Source organism: Hippichthys cyanospilos, chromosome 4 (assembly GCF_059441005.1).
Source record: "Hippichthys cyanospilos isolate Australia breed blue-spotted pipefish chromosome 4, RoL_Hcya_1.0, whole genome shotgun sequence".
In the NCBI taxonomy this organism is placed as follows: Eukaryota; Metazoa; Chordata; class Actinopteri; order Syngnathiformes; family Syngnathidae; genus Hippichthys; species Hippichthys cyanospilos.
Window position 1 is genome coordinate 22,794,995 of NC_142372.1, and position 18,128 is coordinate 22,813,122.

The window sequence follows — 18,128 nt, forward strand, 5'->3', positions numbered from 1 at the left end:
AGGAATGGAAGTCGTACCAGGAGTAACAATACCAGGTTTCTGAGTCTGGATCTTTTCATCAGGTGGTAGAGATGTCACTGGTTGGGAAATGTCTGGCGCCATCTCAGATTCTGTGGTCGTCAAGTCAGAGATTGGTATGGTGGGCTCAGGCAGGGAAAGTGTTGCCACAGACGTAGGCTTTGTGGTCGTCGCTCTAGGAGTTGTTTCAGCTGGTGGCCTCACTGGTGTCAATGTTTCCGGTAACATGGGTACGGTCAGAGACTGTGATATAACAGTTGGTGAGCTGGTTGTTTTGGTGGTGGCTGCCAGTGGTCTCGTTTCCATAGTCACCTTGGCTGTGACTGGCCTCTTCGTTGCAGTGCTTTTGGGTGTAACTCTTGTTGCCACTGAAACTCCCTGTGAGGGTCTGATAGAGATCATCTGTGTGATTGCAGTTGTAGTGGATGTAGCACTTTGAGTTGACATGAGCTGTGTGGTGACTTTGTCGGGAGAGGTTGTTTTTCTTGATTTTGAAGAAGTTGTGTCAGGTAGAGAGACAGGTAAGATCGGTGTGGATGCATCTCTTGTAAATTCCATTCTGCTTGTTCTTGGATGTGTTGTCACTGTGACCGGTTGGACTGTAACAGGTTTGAGGATGGTGCTTGCAGTGATAGGTCTTGTAGGTCCGATGGTGAGAGAACTATCAGGTACACCGGGTCTAGGGGGACGCACTGTTGTAACGCGTGGCTTGGTTGTAATTTCTGCAGTAGTTGTTCTGGTTTTGACTTTCGCTAGAGTAGCAGAGGTGATTACTGGCCTTGATACTGGAGGTTGAGGTACTTTAGTTGTTCTAGGCAAACTCACCAAATGTTGAACAGTTTCAGAAGTGCGCTGTCGTGTCGTTGTTTTTGCTGTAGAACTATATAACTGTCTGGAAGATGTGACAAAATTGGGAGGACTCCCTGGTTGTGAGAACTGTGTGGTGGAGCTCGACGATAGTGAAGGAAAAACAGTTTCCTTGGGGATTACTGGTGAGACAGTTGGTTTTGTTGATAAAATTGGGCTGGTGGCCACAGTGGTGGCTACAGCTGTCTTTGGAGGTCTTAAAGTTGAAGACTGAGTGGATGCAGCACCAGAAATTGTGACTTTAACTTTAGTGGGTGGTTGAGCAGTCACTGATATAGTGGAAGTAGTCATTTTGGACACAGCAGATTCAAGTATGGTTGTAGTCTTTTCTGTTGCTTGCCGATCTGCGGCAGCCGAGGTAGAACTGAGCACAGTTGTTGTGAGAGCGATGTGGAATGACGATGTTGGCATCTTAGGAGCAGCTGGGGTGGTTAAACGCGCATCCTCGGTGGTAAGCTCAAAAGTAGGACGAGTCTTTGGACTGATGAACTGTGTTGTTGTGCTGCTTTTAAAGGGCTCAACTGGAGTGACTGAGTCTGTGGTTGCCGCTGAAGTGACTGGTGCCCTAGACAAGGTTGCAGTTTTGACAGCAGCTGTGGATAATAGTGAGAACGTGGTTGAGGAGGACGTGCTTAGTAAACCAGGAGTGATGGGTGCAATTGGGGAGATTGGGGGAGTTACCCCTAGTGTCAAAGGCTTTGAGCTTCTAGATTCTGTGAATGTAGTGTCAGTCGATCCGGGTACAGTAACTTGTTTGGTCACTGTTGAACGTTCCGAAGCTGGTGAAGCATGGGTAGTGGTTCCAAGCGGGAACACCACAAATGATTGTGTCGTCTCGGTGGAATCCTCGACAGCGAGCGGAGAAGTAGATGTTGGTCTATCAGTAGAGCTTGTGGTTACTGATGTGGTGGATGTGGCTTTTGGGGTGAAGCGAGGAAGGAGGGAGTCCGTGGGTCTGGTCGAGGAAGTTAGCCAGAAAAGAGAAGTGATTGCAAAGGGAGTACTGCTTAACCTGAATGTGGCTGATTCAAATGGACTGATGGTGGCACTATCAGCAGTGCTATGGGCTGTGGTCACTTTTACAGTTGACAGAGTTTCAGCAACCCCAGGCTTTAGAGTGGTGGGCAATGGTGAAAAGGGTGCTACGGTTTTGAGAGGTTCAGGAAGTGCAGTAGCTAAGGGGATGCTTAGTTGTGTTGACTCATCAGAAACTGGAGGTGTTGTGCTCATAACAGGAACAGTGCTGGTGATTTTCATGGTTGCGGTGGACTGAGAATGAGCAGATGGGGCAATTGTTGCTTTGAGTGATTCAGTAGTCATCGTGAAGGACATTGCAGCAGAGCTTGGCATGGCACTGGTTGGAATTAGGGATGAAACTACTGGTCCTTTAATACCTAAACCCAAAACCATGAAAAGCAAGAGGTGAAGGGAGGCTGATATACTGTACTCACACAAAGAAATAATGCTGATAATTCCTGTTCATTTCAGTGCTATGCATTTATGAATCAAAGTGGGAAACAAAAAGATCACTTCATGTAGCAATAGTGTCAAGTACTGTACAGTACAATAGAACAATAAACACTTGCATCCAACAAATACACCAGTGAAATCAATAAGGATTCTACTCACAGTCTTCGACGTAGACACAACGTCGAGTAACTTCATCCAATACCATTTGTGGGGGGCAGACAGGAATGCAGCCTTCCACTCTGCACAGATCAATAAAGGAAGAAAAATATCATGTAGAGAATCATTCCAAACTTAACTAACTACGGTGGCATGTTCTACAATATTCATGATGGTGATAAACTTAGTGAGCTCATTCCCTGCACCATGAGGAATAAGCTTGGTACTCAATGGTCATGTTAGAATGTGCACGTCTTCTATTAAACGTGCACGTTCTTATACTGTGGGAGAGTATGTAAAGAAACCCCCACGCCTCGATTAGGGAGAACATGCAAACGCTGCACTGAAACTTAGAAGTGTGAGGCAGACATTCTGGAGATTTATCCACTGAGTTGCCGGCATAGGTCATATTAAAAAAAAATATCCCTCCTATCCCACTGTCAGGATTAACAAAAAATTGAAAAGTCTCACTGTGGGATGGCCAGACAGGCTTCTGCTGATGGATTGCTGCAGGTTTTGAAACAGGGGCTGATACAGGAGTCATATCGCCACTGGCACTGTGGATGAGGTATGGAATCTGACCCAGAGCCTCATTAGAAACAAAAAACATTTACTGTTAGTTTGAGCAAGCAAAATAAGGATGCAAATGCACCAGAATGCACATAAGAACAGATATAGATCTGCCAAACGGGAGATATTACTGCAAATGTCCTTTACTGCATCGTAGAAGGAGTAATCACTCAAAAAAAAAAAAAAAAAGAGTCGAAAGGAACCCAATTTGAGAGAAAATGGGATACACCGACTATTTGGGTCAATGTGATCAAAGTTTCAGACTCATTTTGAACAAAATCACCCAAAATCTTGTGGTGTATTTTTATCTCTTGATAATGACTGAGCTATCAATCTACAATTGAGAAATTGTTTGAGTAAAGAAAAATAAACAATGAAATAGAGAGTGCTTCCTTTTGACTATGGCGTGGTTTGCCCAGATGATTGGTAATAACGGCTGTCTCACATATCATCTGTTGAGATTGACAGCCCTTTTTACATCTGTAACTGACCACACATGGCGTGAGTGACCAAGCAATTTAGCAATCCCTTTTATGGTTGTGAAGAGTGAAAGATCCTGATCTTTGTCAATTATGAAACGCACCTAATAACAGCCTATGAAATCAATTTGAAACAATTGCAATTTCAAACTCTTAAACTGCTAATTCCACTGTACGGGACCACATAGTACATTTTATTCCAAATCTTATCTTACCTTATAACACAGTGAAGCCGGAACTTTAGAAGTGGGAACAATTTGTCGTTTTACTATTTCATTAAATCGGCAATTATTATCTAATTATTCATGATCAGTATTAGTTTAGAGACAGTTTTTGGCATTAGAAATGCTTAAACATCTCAGACAATCATTATCCTCATATGTAAATAGCTATGCACCCAAAAATGTAACAAATAGCTTCAAACTATAGATGGTGTCATTGACAAACACAATTAACTTCAATAAGATAACGATTTTAAAGCTGTCTCATTTTGACATGCGTCAAAATGAGGCTTGGTCCCCCGGTTTTAGCTTCAGAACCAATATAGCCAGAAAGCTTGACACGTGACCCCAAGGAGACACCATTTGAATCTTGGGTCAAGCCCTCACAGACAGCTGAGTGAAGCCTGAAAAACCCAGTAAGGAAAAGAATCCATCACACTTACGACTGCAACGTGAGCTTGACCTTCATTTCTGTCATCTTAAACTGATCACGGCCGATAAGCGCGCTGCATTTACGTAATAAAAAAAATAAATTTTAAAGAAAAAAAATCTTGGATTGATGTCACTATTGTTATTATTTTTAGTGTCTTGCTAGTGAAAATGTGCAGAAAAATTTTATTTACTTTGACTTCCTCACATCGGTTCAGTTATTCAAATGAACTTAAAGTCAAGTAAGGATTCAGTGAGTATTACCAGTGAGTTTAAAAAGAGTGGCCTTGCGGAAGCTGTCAGTGTGACGATATTTGAGCAGGTGCAGGCGAGGGAGGGTGGCGTGTAAAAAGAATCCGGGTTTTGCGTGGGACTCCAGGGAGTCATAGCCGGAGAGCCAGGTGTTCCTGTGGAGCACAAAGGTGGCGCGATCCCAGAAAGCCTCGCTTTCCTCCCACTTGACCAGCTTCACCTGGCCACTGGGGCTGACATAAAGAAAGTGATTGGGTCTGTGCGCCGCCTCAAAGGATATCCGTGATGTGTCTGTAGGAAAAACAGAGAAAGGTCTTCAATAAATCATGAGCTGTCTTTCTTACACTGAAACTAAAATTACAGATCGCACAACAGACGACAGGTTGAAATCCAAAACGAGCTTTTAGTCAAAATTTAGAAATGGTCCAAAGAGGTAACTGTTGATCCTGATGATTGATGACCAGTTGTAAAGGTTAATAAGAGAAACACACCATGTGGTCGGGCTCTGCTCAGGCCAGGTGTCGCCATAAAGTGTGAGAGGGTGCCGATGGTGTCACCGAGATGTCCTCGGTTCACAAACACTGAGCCGCTGGATCTGCTGGCAACAACCATCGCAGTCTGATCTCTGAAGGGGAGCAACCTAAAAGGGCCTTTACCAAGACCTGCAGAAATGAAGCTGTGTTATTGCAATTCAAATTGTGCTTCACTTAGTAAATAACTGCTTTGAAAGACATGTGGTGTATTGTGTGGTGATAAAAAGGAGAGGTTATTTTCTGTTAAAGGTGCAATTTTGCTGCCTAAATATAACATAGAAGCTATGCAGGTACGATTAAAACTGATAATGAGAAATGTGACTCGAAATTGTTTTAATGACTACAGTTTGTCCGATATGTGCTTCCTTATCTTCCATCACAACATGTCCACATTTGACTACTTTAAACATTTTGCTCAGGAAAATTACACTTTCCTGCAATGCTACTCCGTGTTACTAGAGAGGATAATGCAGTATTTGAATTAAGTTTGGGTCATTTTCTTCCACCATTCTTTCAATAATTCAGCCAATGGGTGGCACGTGTTTGGTAGTGTGATGACCCAATGGTTGTGAAAAAACGCATGTTAAAATCATATTTGCTCAGCAAAAACACCCCCAAAGTTGTTTTTTTCTTCCTTTCTCTCATTCACCCACTCTTGAGCATTTCTGATCATCGTTGCTCTTAGCACAAGCACCAAGCCCGCCTGATCTGAGACGACAGCTGGGTCCTCTCTTTGTTACATTTCAAATTGAGTACCACCCTTTGCAGATTAAATTAACACCCACATCGCCGAGCAGTTATCGTGGCAACCACACGGTGAGAGGAGCGGTTTTAACAAACCGGGCATCTCATGTCTAGGTCAGTTATATAGCCACCAAAATAGCTCATAATAAGAAAATCCCTTGTGCCAAAGTCAGTCCTTAATCAGATATATGCCTATATTTGACTGGAATGTTTAAATCATGATACGGACCCTTGAAGTAAAAAACCATTAAAGCAGACAGAATAGAGAACCCGCTTTTGCATTCCAAGGACTTCCACCTTTTCTGTTTGACACACAAGTGACAGCAACAAGCGGACAAAAAAAAAGCACAAATTATGTCTTTGGTCAACATAAACAAAGCGCCTGCTATACCTTTGTTGTAGAATTCACAATCGGATGCTGCAGAGAAGTAAAGATAAAGATGTAAACATGAGTAAAAGAAACATTTAATCATGAACACATTTTAGAGATATGTCTAAAACATACCTACTTCTTGATAAATATATGCAATATTTATATATTGCATTTCAACTTACGGCACAGAGAGGGGGAGCGCCAGTCAACAGGAATACCCTGGTGACAGCAACGTTGGGCATACGCTGCCACACTAGTGCAGAAACATTCACAGTCTCCTCCACGATTGCATCCACATGTGTCTGCCAGGCAGTTCATGTAGAACCACGAAACATCCACCTGAGTGCAAAGAAAACTTTAGGCAGTCTCTTTAACAAAGGGGTTAAAAAAAAGTTTTTCTATCTAATGGTAAACTGCAGTAGGTGAATGTTTCATATGTCGGTGATTTTGCACTAACGGTACTTTTGATCACTCATTCCAGTCCTTCTCAAATCGTGGTGCGGCGTGATGTGATGGCAGGTAGCGAAATGGGCTTTGCTTTTGAGCTGTGTAGCGGAGGTGGAAATCTACAACACCAGGTGGTGCAGTGGCGCTCTCATTGTCAAAGTCTGCAGAGGTTCTAAGTCGGTGGTTCGTAACCTGGGTTCGATCGAACGCTAGGGGTTCGGTGAGTCGGTTTCAGGGGTTCGGTGGAGCCTTCGCCGCAGAGGTTCACTCCTCAGTTAGTGGGCACAGTCATTGAAAGCATCCGGCCCTGAGATTTCCTACCGGTCGGCTTTGAGGTCGCTGGTTTATGAAGCAGAGTGAGACCTCCCTATCAGACCGCTTAGAGAGGGCTGTAGATGTGTCTGAGTGAGACTCCCTAACGGTCCGCTTTGAGAGCGCTGGATAAGCAGCAGAGTGAGACCTCCTTAGTCGGGACCACACACCGGAATTAGCCCTTTATCTCCCGAGCGCCGATCCAGGCAAATTAGCTCCTGCGGGCGGCGATCCTCACGACGTGGTGAACTGGTACTTTTACCCACTGTGTTGGTTTTGTTAGATTAAGAAACACTGTTCTAAGCTTTCTCAAAGGCTGTCAACAACATCAACTAAATCAAGTTAATGATTAATCTCATTTAGAAAAAAAATATAAGCACAATCTTTCATTACTTTTTCTTTCGGTTAAAACATTCAATATATTGGTACAGTATTAACGGTCCAGATCAATTTACATTTATTGTTATTTATTCATTTAATTTTGTTTTTTAGTGTCAGTTGCTCAAAAAAGTTTAAATAAGGTTTTATTTTGTTTTTTTCCGATTCAGAATAACCGGCTGCTACTTTTTTGCCACGCTTTGAACCTTCAGGTTCAACTCTGACTACTTGATGGACTTTTATCGAAGACTGTCATGAGTTACGTGATCTAGTCCATTATGTCATCTTGCACATTGTTTGTCTTTTGTGTGCCCTACAATTGGCTGGCAACCAGTTCAAGGTGTCCCCTTCCTATTGCCGGAAGACAGCTGGGATAGGCATCAGCACGGCAACAACTCTAATGAGGTTAAGCGGCTAGAGAAAATGGATGGGCGGGCGGATGGATGGATGGATATAAATAAATCTGTGACACCTTTCTTTGAGGATATTCAACGTTATAACATGGAGGCCCAATACAGTATATGTAGGCTACAGATTCATTGTTCTGGCTTTAAATAGGTTTCTCTTTTTAGCTTGGAAATTACAGCAGACTGTCCATACACACTATGTGAATGGTGAATTTATTTAAAGGCATACCTACCCCGTGAGTGATATTCGTTGATTTTTTTGAGAGAGTACATGCACTGTTACTACCTAGTTGTTATTTGTGGTGTTGTTACTCTGGTGTTATTTTTTGGCACACCACTGCCCAAAAACTATGTTGAAGTAAATTGAGGAGCTTAATGAGTCACAGTTGTGCTTTCTTTTCTTTCTGCCATCTTGTTATTTCTTGCAGCCAAGGAACTATATTAAAATGCATTGAGGCGCTTCAGTTTGACAACTGGCTTCTTGTGGCATTCTCATCCCGGAAGCTTGAAGTATGTTGATGAGTTTCATTATGACAAGATCAGTAACTTATTGTCATTTTGTGAAATCACACGGCAATCATGAACTTTTTCTGCGGGTCAATTATATAAAGGGGGTTAATTGTAAGATAATATAGTGCAAGTTTATTTAGCTTCACAACTTACCACTGGATGGCAGGCCTGAAAGACCTCACTGAGCAGAACAGCACACTGCTGCTTGGCGAACGGCTCTCTGAGGGGACTCAAAGTGCATGGGTGCCTCATATCTGGACCGTTTACACACTAAACAGAAATTGGTGAGAAAGTGTCCTGTCAAACAGTCCCAATGACAACAAGTTCTCGACTCACCTCAGTTGATGTCCAGCTGTTTCCAAACTCTTGAGGAGTTGTTGCATCAATGTTTTCAGGTGTGCGCATCTCATTCACTGTCTTCATGTCAAAGTTCCCACACAGACCACTCAGCTTTCCCTGGATACATCATCAACATTGAGCAGGATTAACCATCGTTTGGACATGGAGAGCTTTTTCAAGACGGTCAAAATCTAATCTTGCTTTCACAGCCATAAAATAAATGAGCAACGATTCGTTTATCTTTGCTGTAGTCTACCACTGCTGTTTTGAAATCAAATACATTTTTCAACCAATGTAGTAAATACATTTCAACAGCCGCATGTATGTGATGTTTGGTTGACTTTGTTAACTGATACTAGGTTAATTTAACAGACTTTCAAACAAGCCTTTGGATAGCAAAGTAAATCCTAATCAAGTCCTGGCACAGGTTCACATTGGCTTTGTCCAACAATATAAAAGGCAGCTAAAGCAATAGAACTCGAGTGGAGTGGCAATGACAAAAGCATTGCCAGCTTCTGTAGAAAAAAAACTGCTTTTAAGCTTTTGTTTTACATTTCGGTTAAAAACTAATACCAAACATTGTTGCTTCAAGCCCAATAAGTCCAATAAAAAATAAAAATGTCATTTACAGTCTGTCGGTACATGGACCTGCCATTCCATCGTTGTTTTTGGAAGTTTACACAAACTGTAGTCGTTGGTTGCTCAGACAAATATTAGCAGAAATTCCATCTTTACTTTCCGCACTTCGTCATCACTTCTGTCACCGTGTCACTTTGCGACGTGCCCATTGGTTACTTGAATGCCACTTGCAAGTGGAAAGGCATCACAGAATGCTTTGCTCAACTTTTTTTTTTTTTCTAAAAAGCAAAACAACACTAAAATCTATGTAATACTCAATTCCAAACATTGATTTTTACTTTAAGTCTGTACATTGAATTTGTTGAGCAAGCTTGTGTACATTACACATTTTAGTTCATGAAACCATAACTCTGAAACGTAACACAAACATTGAACTCCCAGCTGAGCCTGCCATCCTTGTGAAAATAAGCGTCTCTCGTAAAAGGGTGGATGGATGGATGCTCAGCTATGCTGCAATTAAAGACATTTTCTGACTAACTAGTGGCTGCTGCACAGTAATGCTCTAGCGCTCAGCTAATTATTCCTTGGTGCATGTATATATATTTCCTTGGGGCCAATTTAGACTGTGTTTATACTTCAATGCTTACAAGTATTTGGACAGTTTACACAGAACTATGGAAGATTTGACTGAGTAATAAACCGTTACCAACATTCACAGATGGTAAGGATGATGACTGACGAAAATGACGGATGAAATCTAATGTTCCGTCAGGCTAAGTCAGTTGTTTTGAAATGCTACAGTCATTTGGTGGCTTGTCGGCAAAACATCAGTCCAGGCTGTCAGCACGGTGTCAGCAGCATGGTTAAATTGGCACTGGTGTCTATAAATTGGCAAATCGAATTGCACCGTAACACAATATTTGGCAAAATGGAAGTGGACCAAGTAATGATCTACAATATACAGATATATGAAAATACCAAAATGTTTATGGTCTATTTTTTCATGAATAACAGTCATGAAACTCCAAAATTTGGCATTTATATGAACAATATGATGTCAGGTAGAAAACTTGTCCAATACATTTCTGGCGGGAAACCTTGATAAGGCTCTCGTTCACTTGAAAGCACAAACCATGATGTGTTTTCACGTGCAGCGCGCCACATACCTGCCAACGAGGTCCAACCTGGATATGGATGGTAGTTTTACGATCCCATAGGATGGTGACATCTTCCTCTGGGAAATGAATCACAGTGAAGTAGCCGGCAGGCCAGATGACCATCTTCTGATTCCTTCCCATAACACTAGTTGGGTTCTACAATACATATTAATGAAGTCTTATATAGATGATTTGTATAGAGACAATCTTATTTTACCACAAGATTTACAGTCTGCTATTTTATTTTTAAAGTTTGAACTTTTATGTAATATTACATATAATCAGAAATGAATATATGGTGATGTACTATTTATTTATAATTAGATTTTTCTATACAATCAGTACTGTTTTGTAGGGTGATTTGTGGTTAAAATTGCAATGTTTGCCTTTATATAATATATAATAAAAAGTACTTGGTTTATATCACCTGTTTAAGTAGTCAATAGGTGTTTGCTTGCCTTTTGACAGACTACACAAAACTGGAAAATGTGACTTACAGGTTGCCCAGTATCGTCGTCAAAAGCTATGAAAGATCTTCCAATGTTGATCAGCAGTGATTTCCTGCAGATTATTCCGTGATCAAAACAGTCAATATTCTCTGCCATCACCCTGAAAACTACATCAGCACTGCTCTATGCAGGAGAAAAGAAACAGCAAAGGAAAATACTGTCAAAGGCTTAATGGATGGTTTTTGAAATGTACACCATACTCCGTTATGTTCCCACATGAATAATGTCTGTGAATTAAATTGACAGCCGAATCACAAGGGAAGAATGGATGAGCAAACCAGACAAAGAACCACCAGTGCAAAGTGTCTGTTACCAACCTAACAATTATGAAATACAACAGTGCTGTGCTTCGATAATCCCTATTGGTTTCAATGGAAAATATTTTGATGGAAGTATTATCACAGTGGGGTCAATGGGGACTACATTGAAGCACACAGATATTTTTTGAAATTAGAACTTCTACATTAGCACATGTTCATGAAATATTATGGAAGATTTCGGTGTACGTACACTCATAAATATTTGGATTACATTACATCATGGTAAACTGAGAACAACCCAGAATCATTAAATTAGCTGAATTGTTTTGAATATAGCATAATGTGTGCAAATTCTACTTGCCACCTGTTTCTTTTTATCCTCAATAAGTATTTTTGTAATGTCATAGTTTGGTGATACACATTGATGAAATCACATAAGAAAAAAAAGCTTCACCAAATAATCTCTTTTTCTTAGAATGAATGAATCAAGATGGAATATACGTTCATCCATTTTCTATATTTGGAAAAAATTCAGATGCAGGTCCATTTCAAATATTTGCTTAGGATCATTTTATAAGTTCATTTGCAATTTCTCTCGTGAAGAGTTATGACATTCCTGCAGTTAAAGCTATTCGTATATTTATTCTGCAGCTGATTAAGGTTTTAAACCTTGGCCAAGGTACAAATTGATGTCCAGGTGAGTTTCCTAATGTTAATCTGTAATGGTTAGGGTTATACCAATAAAAATTGACCAGGGGAACCTGGGAATACAGTGAAGTGTTTGGTGAACAGGATCGTACAGTTGCACAGAACTGTGCTTTTACAAGATAAACTTGTCTTACCTTCACGAGAAAAACTTGACAAGCGCCAATGTAGTCAAAGAGCAGGCCATCAAAAGTTCTGTAATGACGATCCCCGTAAGTCGTGCACATGGATGGACACGGACGAAACACGCACTGGAAGGTCCCGTGCTGGCAAACACTACAAAGACAGCAAGGTTTCAACATCGACTTCTTGTCACTGCACTAAGTGACAAAGGCGGTTTGTTCACATCTATTGGCCACTCCTTTTGTAAACTGTCTACAGCTGAATAAAGGGAGTGAATAATCAAATGTCTGAATCCCTATTCATTGCACTGTGAAGCTGTCATCATCATGCTCAACCTGGAGTACAAATGGGCAGAAGAAATGGGAAACAGGAGGGTTTCTTTTACCACAAATGAACACCAAAAAGAATCAGACGTACAAGAAGCCCCTTTGTTTCCAAGCCTGTTATCTTCCATGATAATATAATTACAATATCAGGTGGCTACTTACATTGCTCTGACTATCTCATCACTGGATTTGAGGTCAACGTGATGCTTTGTTTTCTTGCATTACATACACAATGAATGAGGAATCAATGAAAATAATATGAAAACAAACAGACGAATATATTAATAAAGTATAAGTTGCATTCTAGTATCGAGGATAGTGTATAGCCATGAACACAGTATATAGACATACCACTGATGGCAGGGGGAAGATACTTTGTCACCGGGGTAATACTCTTTCCCTTTCCACAGACAGGGGCAGGCCTCAGGCTCAAAGCACTCGTCTCCGTGTTTCAACAAGCTGGTGGCAAAAGGTGTCGGTACAAATTGTGAGCGTGTATTTTGGAGTCTTGATGAACTGGTGACCAACAACAGCCGTCAAGGAGTGACAGCATTACAGTCAATGGAAAACACATCTACGTTGCATAAAGTGAGTTCATGTCCAATCCCTCCAGTGCGCTTTTCTTTGTTTTATAGTAATACAATTAAATGAGTAATACTGTGGCCAGAGGCCTAAGTGTGAGTCCTGTAATTTGTGATCAGCCAAGGATGCACTTCCCCTCTCACTTCAGGAATGAGTCTGGGATGGATTTAACGAAAAATAGCGAGAGTTCTTTTGAAGATCAACTCAAAGTGGAAATGCTGCACAACAATGACCAAAATGAGTGTAACTAAAAAATAAATAAATAAATAAATAAATAAATAAATCTTCCTGATTATCCAATACATTTGAGTTGATCTTTCACTGATTTCCTTTTTGGAAGTATTAATTGAATTATGATGCCTGTCATATTTTTGGAACACCTTGTGATTTATTTAAAATGTTTCTTATTTGAAAGTGAATACTTACATCGGCATAATAAAGAAATATCAATGGACATATATTGGTAAACAAAAACTGCTCATCAAAATAAAATCCTGCTTTTCAATTACTTTGTGTAGATAACAGCAAAAAACAGCTTTCTTAAGAATAACCCAATGGGTCAAAAAAAGGACTAACTGAAAATGTGGGTAAATTTGACTCAACTTTTGCCTTTTACACGAAACAATGCCTTAAATGTGTGATTTTGTACAAGATAACCACAAAATGGGGTGGCTTGCTGTAGAACAAACCCGGGAGTTGGATCAAATTACCGAAATATCCAGTCTCTCTTTTTGTGACCCATAATTAACCGGGTTTAACCTACCGTATACAACTACCGAATATAAGTCGACCTCGATTATAAGTTGCCCCCCCCCCCTTTTTTTTTTTACTTCAGTTTGGGTGAATCTTACAAAAATGCAATTCTAATTCTGCCCCTGACGTTAGTGGTTACATAAATCATGGCTATCCAATTATAAAACATTGTGTGTGAAAAAATTGACGTGTACTCAGAGAAATATGGTAGCCAATTTCAGAATTTAAGGTATTTTCTCAGTCCCCTTTATGATGTGGCTAATGTAATGTTTCAGTTGAGAGCCTGTCAATCTTGAATTCCTTCATCTCTTAATGCATTTGAGACCTTCTAAAAGGTCTGACCGGCAATGTACTGTATGTGTTTTCAGGACCTTTTGATGTGACACATTTAATATGCACAATGGTGTAATTTTCTGAAACGGTCTATGAAACCATTCAAAATTCCACCTTTAATTGCAAGACAACAAACATTCAAGTCACATGAGGAATTGAGTTGATGAATTATTGTACACCAATCCTCAAAATTCTTTTTGAGAACAATTGACGATGTTAGGAATGGTAATGAGCCATTAATCAGTTTTGTTTCATTTACACAATGTTTTAACTTATACAGAATATTTGCGAGCTCAGCTTTCACGCCCTCCAAAGAAAGGAAGACACATGTCCGTCCAATAAATGCACCGTAAGCGCAAGTGTGAAGTTTCAATGAAAAAAGAAAACTCTTTGTGAGTCAGAAGAAGCAACGCAATGTCACATCCAGAGAGGAATGATGCCAGAAAATGAGAGGGCCGCCAAAGCATGAGTGAGCACCAGCGGATTAAAAAAATGATTCGATTCGCTACCTACATGAGAAATCTGAACAATCGGGTTTCTCACACACGAAGGGAGAGACAGCCTTTTTTATTTTTTTGTCTCCTCCATTTACTCCTCGCTGTGCAATGTGAAGCCGATAAGTATCTTGTAATATCAACGGCTGAGTTATATTCTCTAGTGGGGCTGCAGACAATGCAGTGACAAACTGAATGACCCCTCCTGAAAACCCCCGATTCGACTGAGTAGAGTTACACCCCAGATAAAGCAGTGTTAACAGTTTCCTTTATCCGCCAGCCAAGTTGTTGTATCTGTTACTCACATCAAAGTCATGAACATTTCTGATTGTACTAACAAATATGCGCACAATTTGGCTAAACCAATATTGTCGTTATTTTCTTATTTTGTCGACCAAGGTACAATAGTTATGTAACAGAAGAAAATGCAATTGTCACCTGGTATATGCGCATGTCACCAGAGTGCAAATGTTCCCATTTTGAAAGATCAGCCTTGCTGATGTAAACATGATTAAATAAATTAATAAATAAATAGAAGGAACCAAAAGGTTTTTTGTGGACAAATGTTAATACTGCGATTTTGTATGTGCAATTCTTAACATTTTTGTTGAAAGGCAAAATGCATTTTTAAACACCATAGCAAAATATGACATCAACACCAGCTGCATAGAAGTCATTTCAAGCGGCACTTTTAAATTTCATTCAATGCAGTTCGCGTGGTGGGGAACAATTGCTCATTGGGTGGCACGACAAATCTGCTCATTCAACTAATTGCCAAAGTCAAAAAGAAAAAAAAATTGCACATCGCGGCAATCAATCAGTTTCTCAAATGCTCAAAGTCACTCAGAGGGTGCAAGACTCGTGCGTGCAATACGCCCAACTGAGCTTTCAATACAGGACAGAGTCAAGCAAGAGCAGCCTTGTAGTAGAGGCAGGAACTTGGGAAACCTGCCATGTATGGTATTTACTGTTTTTTTTCAAACAGCTGTCAAACTGTACCAAGAAAGCAATCAAAGCGCAATTACGGGTAACCAAATTATTCAGCACACCGTAGACCACTTGATTGCGACGTTCAAACCTTTTTCTTCTGCTAAACGGGTTTTACTGGAAGGTGAGGGAAATGCAACTCAATGAAAAAATAAAGGTGCTGTAGGAGAAAATATTGGTTGAGCAACAGAGCCGGGAAAGAAGTGGAAGTGCTCAGCGATGGCCTCCTTTCCTGACCCACTGTAAAGTGCACAATAGTTATCTACCAAGTGATACACTCCAGTAGTGACGTAATAACAAATAGATTGTGGCAAAAGGCTTTCCTCGCAGTTGATATGGACGTAGAATTAGACTAGGTTCACGCAACAGTCTAAAGTGACCCGATTTCGAATTTTTTTGCCTCTACGCAACCTGTATCTGATCTTTTAATGGCAGCGTGAAGAACACATATCGATTTGTTTTGGTCAAATACAACCCAGGCTACTCGGGGATGTGGTCCCGGAACAAATTCATTTCCGATCTTTTGTCGTGCAAATTCAATTTGATCGGGAAAGTCACATTCATCCGACCGGTACATGACCAAAAAGCAATAAAAGTGACAGTTTTGTGCACATAAAGGTGCTAGCAGGTTAAAAAAAAAAACAACAACAACAGTGGATGAGGCGGAGACAACTCAATGAAATGAGTCTCGCTCCACACCCACAAGCTCGTGTGCACAGACGTTGCGGCCAGAGCTCCACAAAATGCCACGATCAAAACCTCATCCTTATCCTACTCAATTTCATCCTTAACTTTAACAGGCTCTTCTGGCTCTGGAAAGATAGCTGTTTCAAAATTGCTAGGTACTTCTGTAAAGACTAACGTTAAGCACGCCTGCTGTGTTTAACGTCCCGGTGTCCTCATTGCCCATACCGGATGGGTTTGGGGTCATTTACATTCACAATACAGGTTGTATTTATTTAGTAATGTTTTGTCCTCATAGTTGATGCGGCCGTATTCAAAGCAGCGGCCGTTTGTAGCTATCAATTTCATTAGTGAGTGTGTATGTCTGACTTGCTGTTTCCGAGGGCTATCTTTCCATGGAGACTAATGCTGTCAGACTGAAAGTATTGGGTCTAAATGTCCTAAATTTGGTTCAAATGAAAACGACAAAGAAGATAGCAACAGTGCTTTTCATATCATCAGTGCTTTTCATCGACCTATGCGCCAGTAACCATGAAGCCCTATGAACTCTGACAAGAAAAACTGTATGTTACAAAAAGTTATCAGAAAAACTGCCAAACTACAGTTAAGCATGTATTATGATTCAGAAACAGTAAATAACAAACAAAGCAGCCGGTGTTTGTAGCTATCAATTGCATAACTTGACGGCATCCAAGTTTTTGTCATTTCGAAGTTTGTCCTGGTTCACTGGACTTAATGAATCACCCCGTTAAATGACGCAAAGTCCGGAAAACCAGGAGCTGTTTGTGCACCTGGCTAACCTTTTCTCTCATGACATTAGCAAATACACTGTTGTGACTCATGGCTGGAGAAGGGGGGGAAGTTTGGCATTGAGAAATTTGATAACAAACATTTTAAGGTCAAAAACCGGAATCTTAAAGCTTTGTCACAAAAAAGGTGTGTCAGATTCACAAAGGGACACTTTTAATTAGGTTATGCCAATGTGGCAACATTTGATTAAAAAGTTGATCAAAATTTCCGCCCAAGCACAAAACACCCTGCATTTCCCACCCATGCATGTAATCTGTGCAAAAGGGGTCATTAACTTGGATGCATTTCTTTAACCCCTGCCAATGTGCAGTGTTATCATGATGACTTTTTGCTTGCTCTTACCAAACAGAACCACTTAACCCTCTTTTTGGGAGTGCAGCCAATCTGGATTAAGGGGATCAAATAACTGCTCAGGGTGGAGGTCCTCATTATCTAATGCTATGATGATGCTGTTTGTTAAAAAAAACATAATAGTCTGCAGTACTAGCTAGCAGCCATAATGGTACGTGACAACATCGTAATCATTCAGTTCCAATTTTAAAACCATACACAATGACTCTATTCCTCATTCCGGTGGTTGTGTGGAAAAAAAAAAAAAAAAAACACAGACATGTTGAACTTACCCAGAAGGGCAGATACATCCACTGACACATTGATCATATGCTGAACAGGTCAGGTTGAGGAGGTAAGATTCACACGTGCGCTCACAGGCCGCACCTCTTCCTGGAAGGAGGCCATTCTCACCCTCGGAGCAATTATAGAATAATTGGCTCTCTGGACATAAGATGTCTACAAGACCAAAAAAAGTTCAAGCTAATGGAGAGAAGATACATCATTCCGTAAACGCATCAAATAAACCGCAAGTTTTCTGCTCCCCCAAAAAATGTGTGCACTTTGCAGTCATGGGATGAATGAGTTGTAATGAATGGAAATAAAACTTGTTTCTGAAACATCGAAAACTACAAAAGAAACAATAAATATTTTTGAATGTAAACCTTTTTATGAAGTCAAAAACTAAGCATCATTCGCTGTCTTGGTAAAGGCACAATTCGTTTTCAATTTGTACTTACCACCGTCTGTTGTTTGTGACACAAATTTCCCATCCAGACAGAGCCTAAAAGGACAACAGCGAAGATGTCACACTGACGATGAAATCAGGTAAATTAGGACTCATTAGAAAAGAAAAAGGACTGAGAAAATCTTTTTGGGGTCTCAGGGTGGGGCTAAGGAATCAGTGTGTTGAACTATCCAACTCTGTAATCAAATGTAAGGTAGTCCAAGGCTTTTGGGAGTTTATTATGAAGAAAGACTTTCTAAATAG

General features: G+C 40.5%; 1 protein-coding gene across 1 annotated transcript in view; it reads right to left on the reverse strand.

Moving 5' to 3' along the window:
* The window catches only part of otog (otogelin), a 60,209-nt gene that overhangs the window by 20,542 nt on the left and 21,539 nt on the right, over positions 1–18,128 (reverse strand). Inside the window, exons 22-36 of the mRNA XM_088413063.1 lie at positions 17,878–17,921; positions 17,431–17,596; positions 12,516–12,623; positions 11,853–11,991; positions 10,739–10,873; positions 10,251–10,397; positions 8,503–8,622; positions 8,320–8,436; positions 6,295–6,451; positions 6,131–6,157; positions 4,954–5,124; positions 4,475–4,753; positions 2,983–3,100; positions 2,515–2,594; positions 18–2,279 (exon numbers count right to left, since the gene is read on the reverse strand). Coding sequence (XP_088269189.1) covers positions 18–2,279; positions 2,515–2,594; positions 2,983–3,100; positions 4,475–4,753; positions 4,954–5,124; positions 6,131–6,157; positions 6,295–6,451; positions 8,320–8,436; positions 8,503–8,622; positions 10,251–10,397; positions 10,739–10,873; positions 11,853–11,991; positions 12,516–12,623; positions 17,431–17,596; positions 17,878–17,921 — 4,070 coding nt within the window. The remainder of the gene's footprint in view (positions 1–17; positions 2,280–2,514; positions 2,595–2,982; positions 3,101–4,474; positions 4,754–4,953; positions 5,125–6,130; positions 6,158–6,294; positions 6,452–8,319; positions 8,437–8,502; positions 8,623–10,250; positions 10,398–10,738; positions 10,874–11,852; positions 11,992–12,515; positions 12,624–17,430; positions 17,597–17,877; positions 17,922–18,128) is intronic.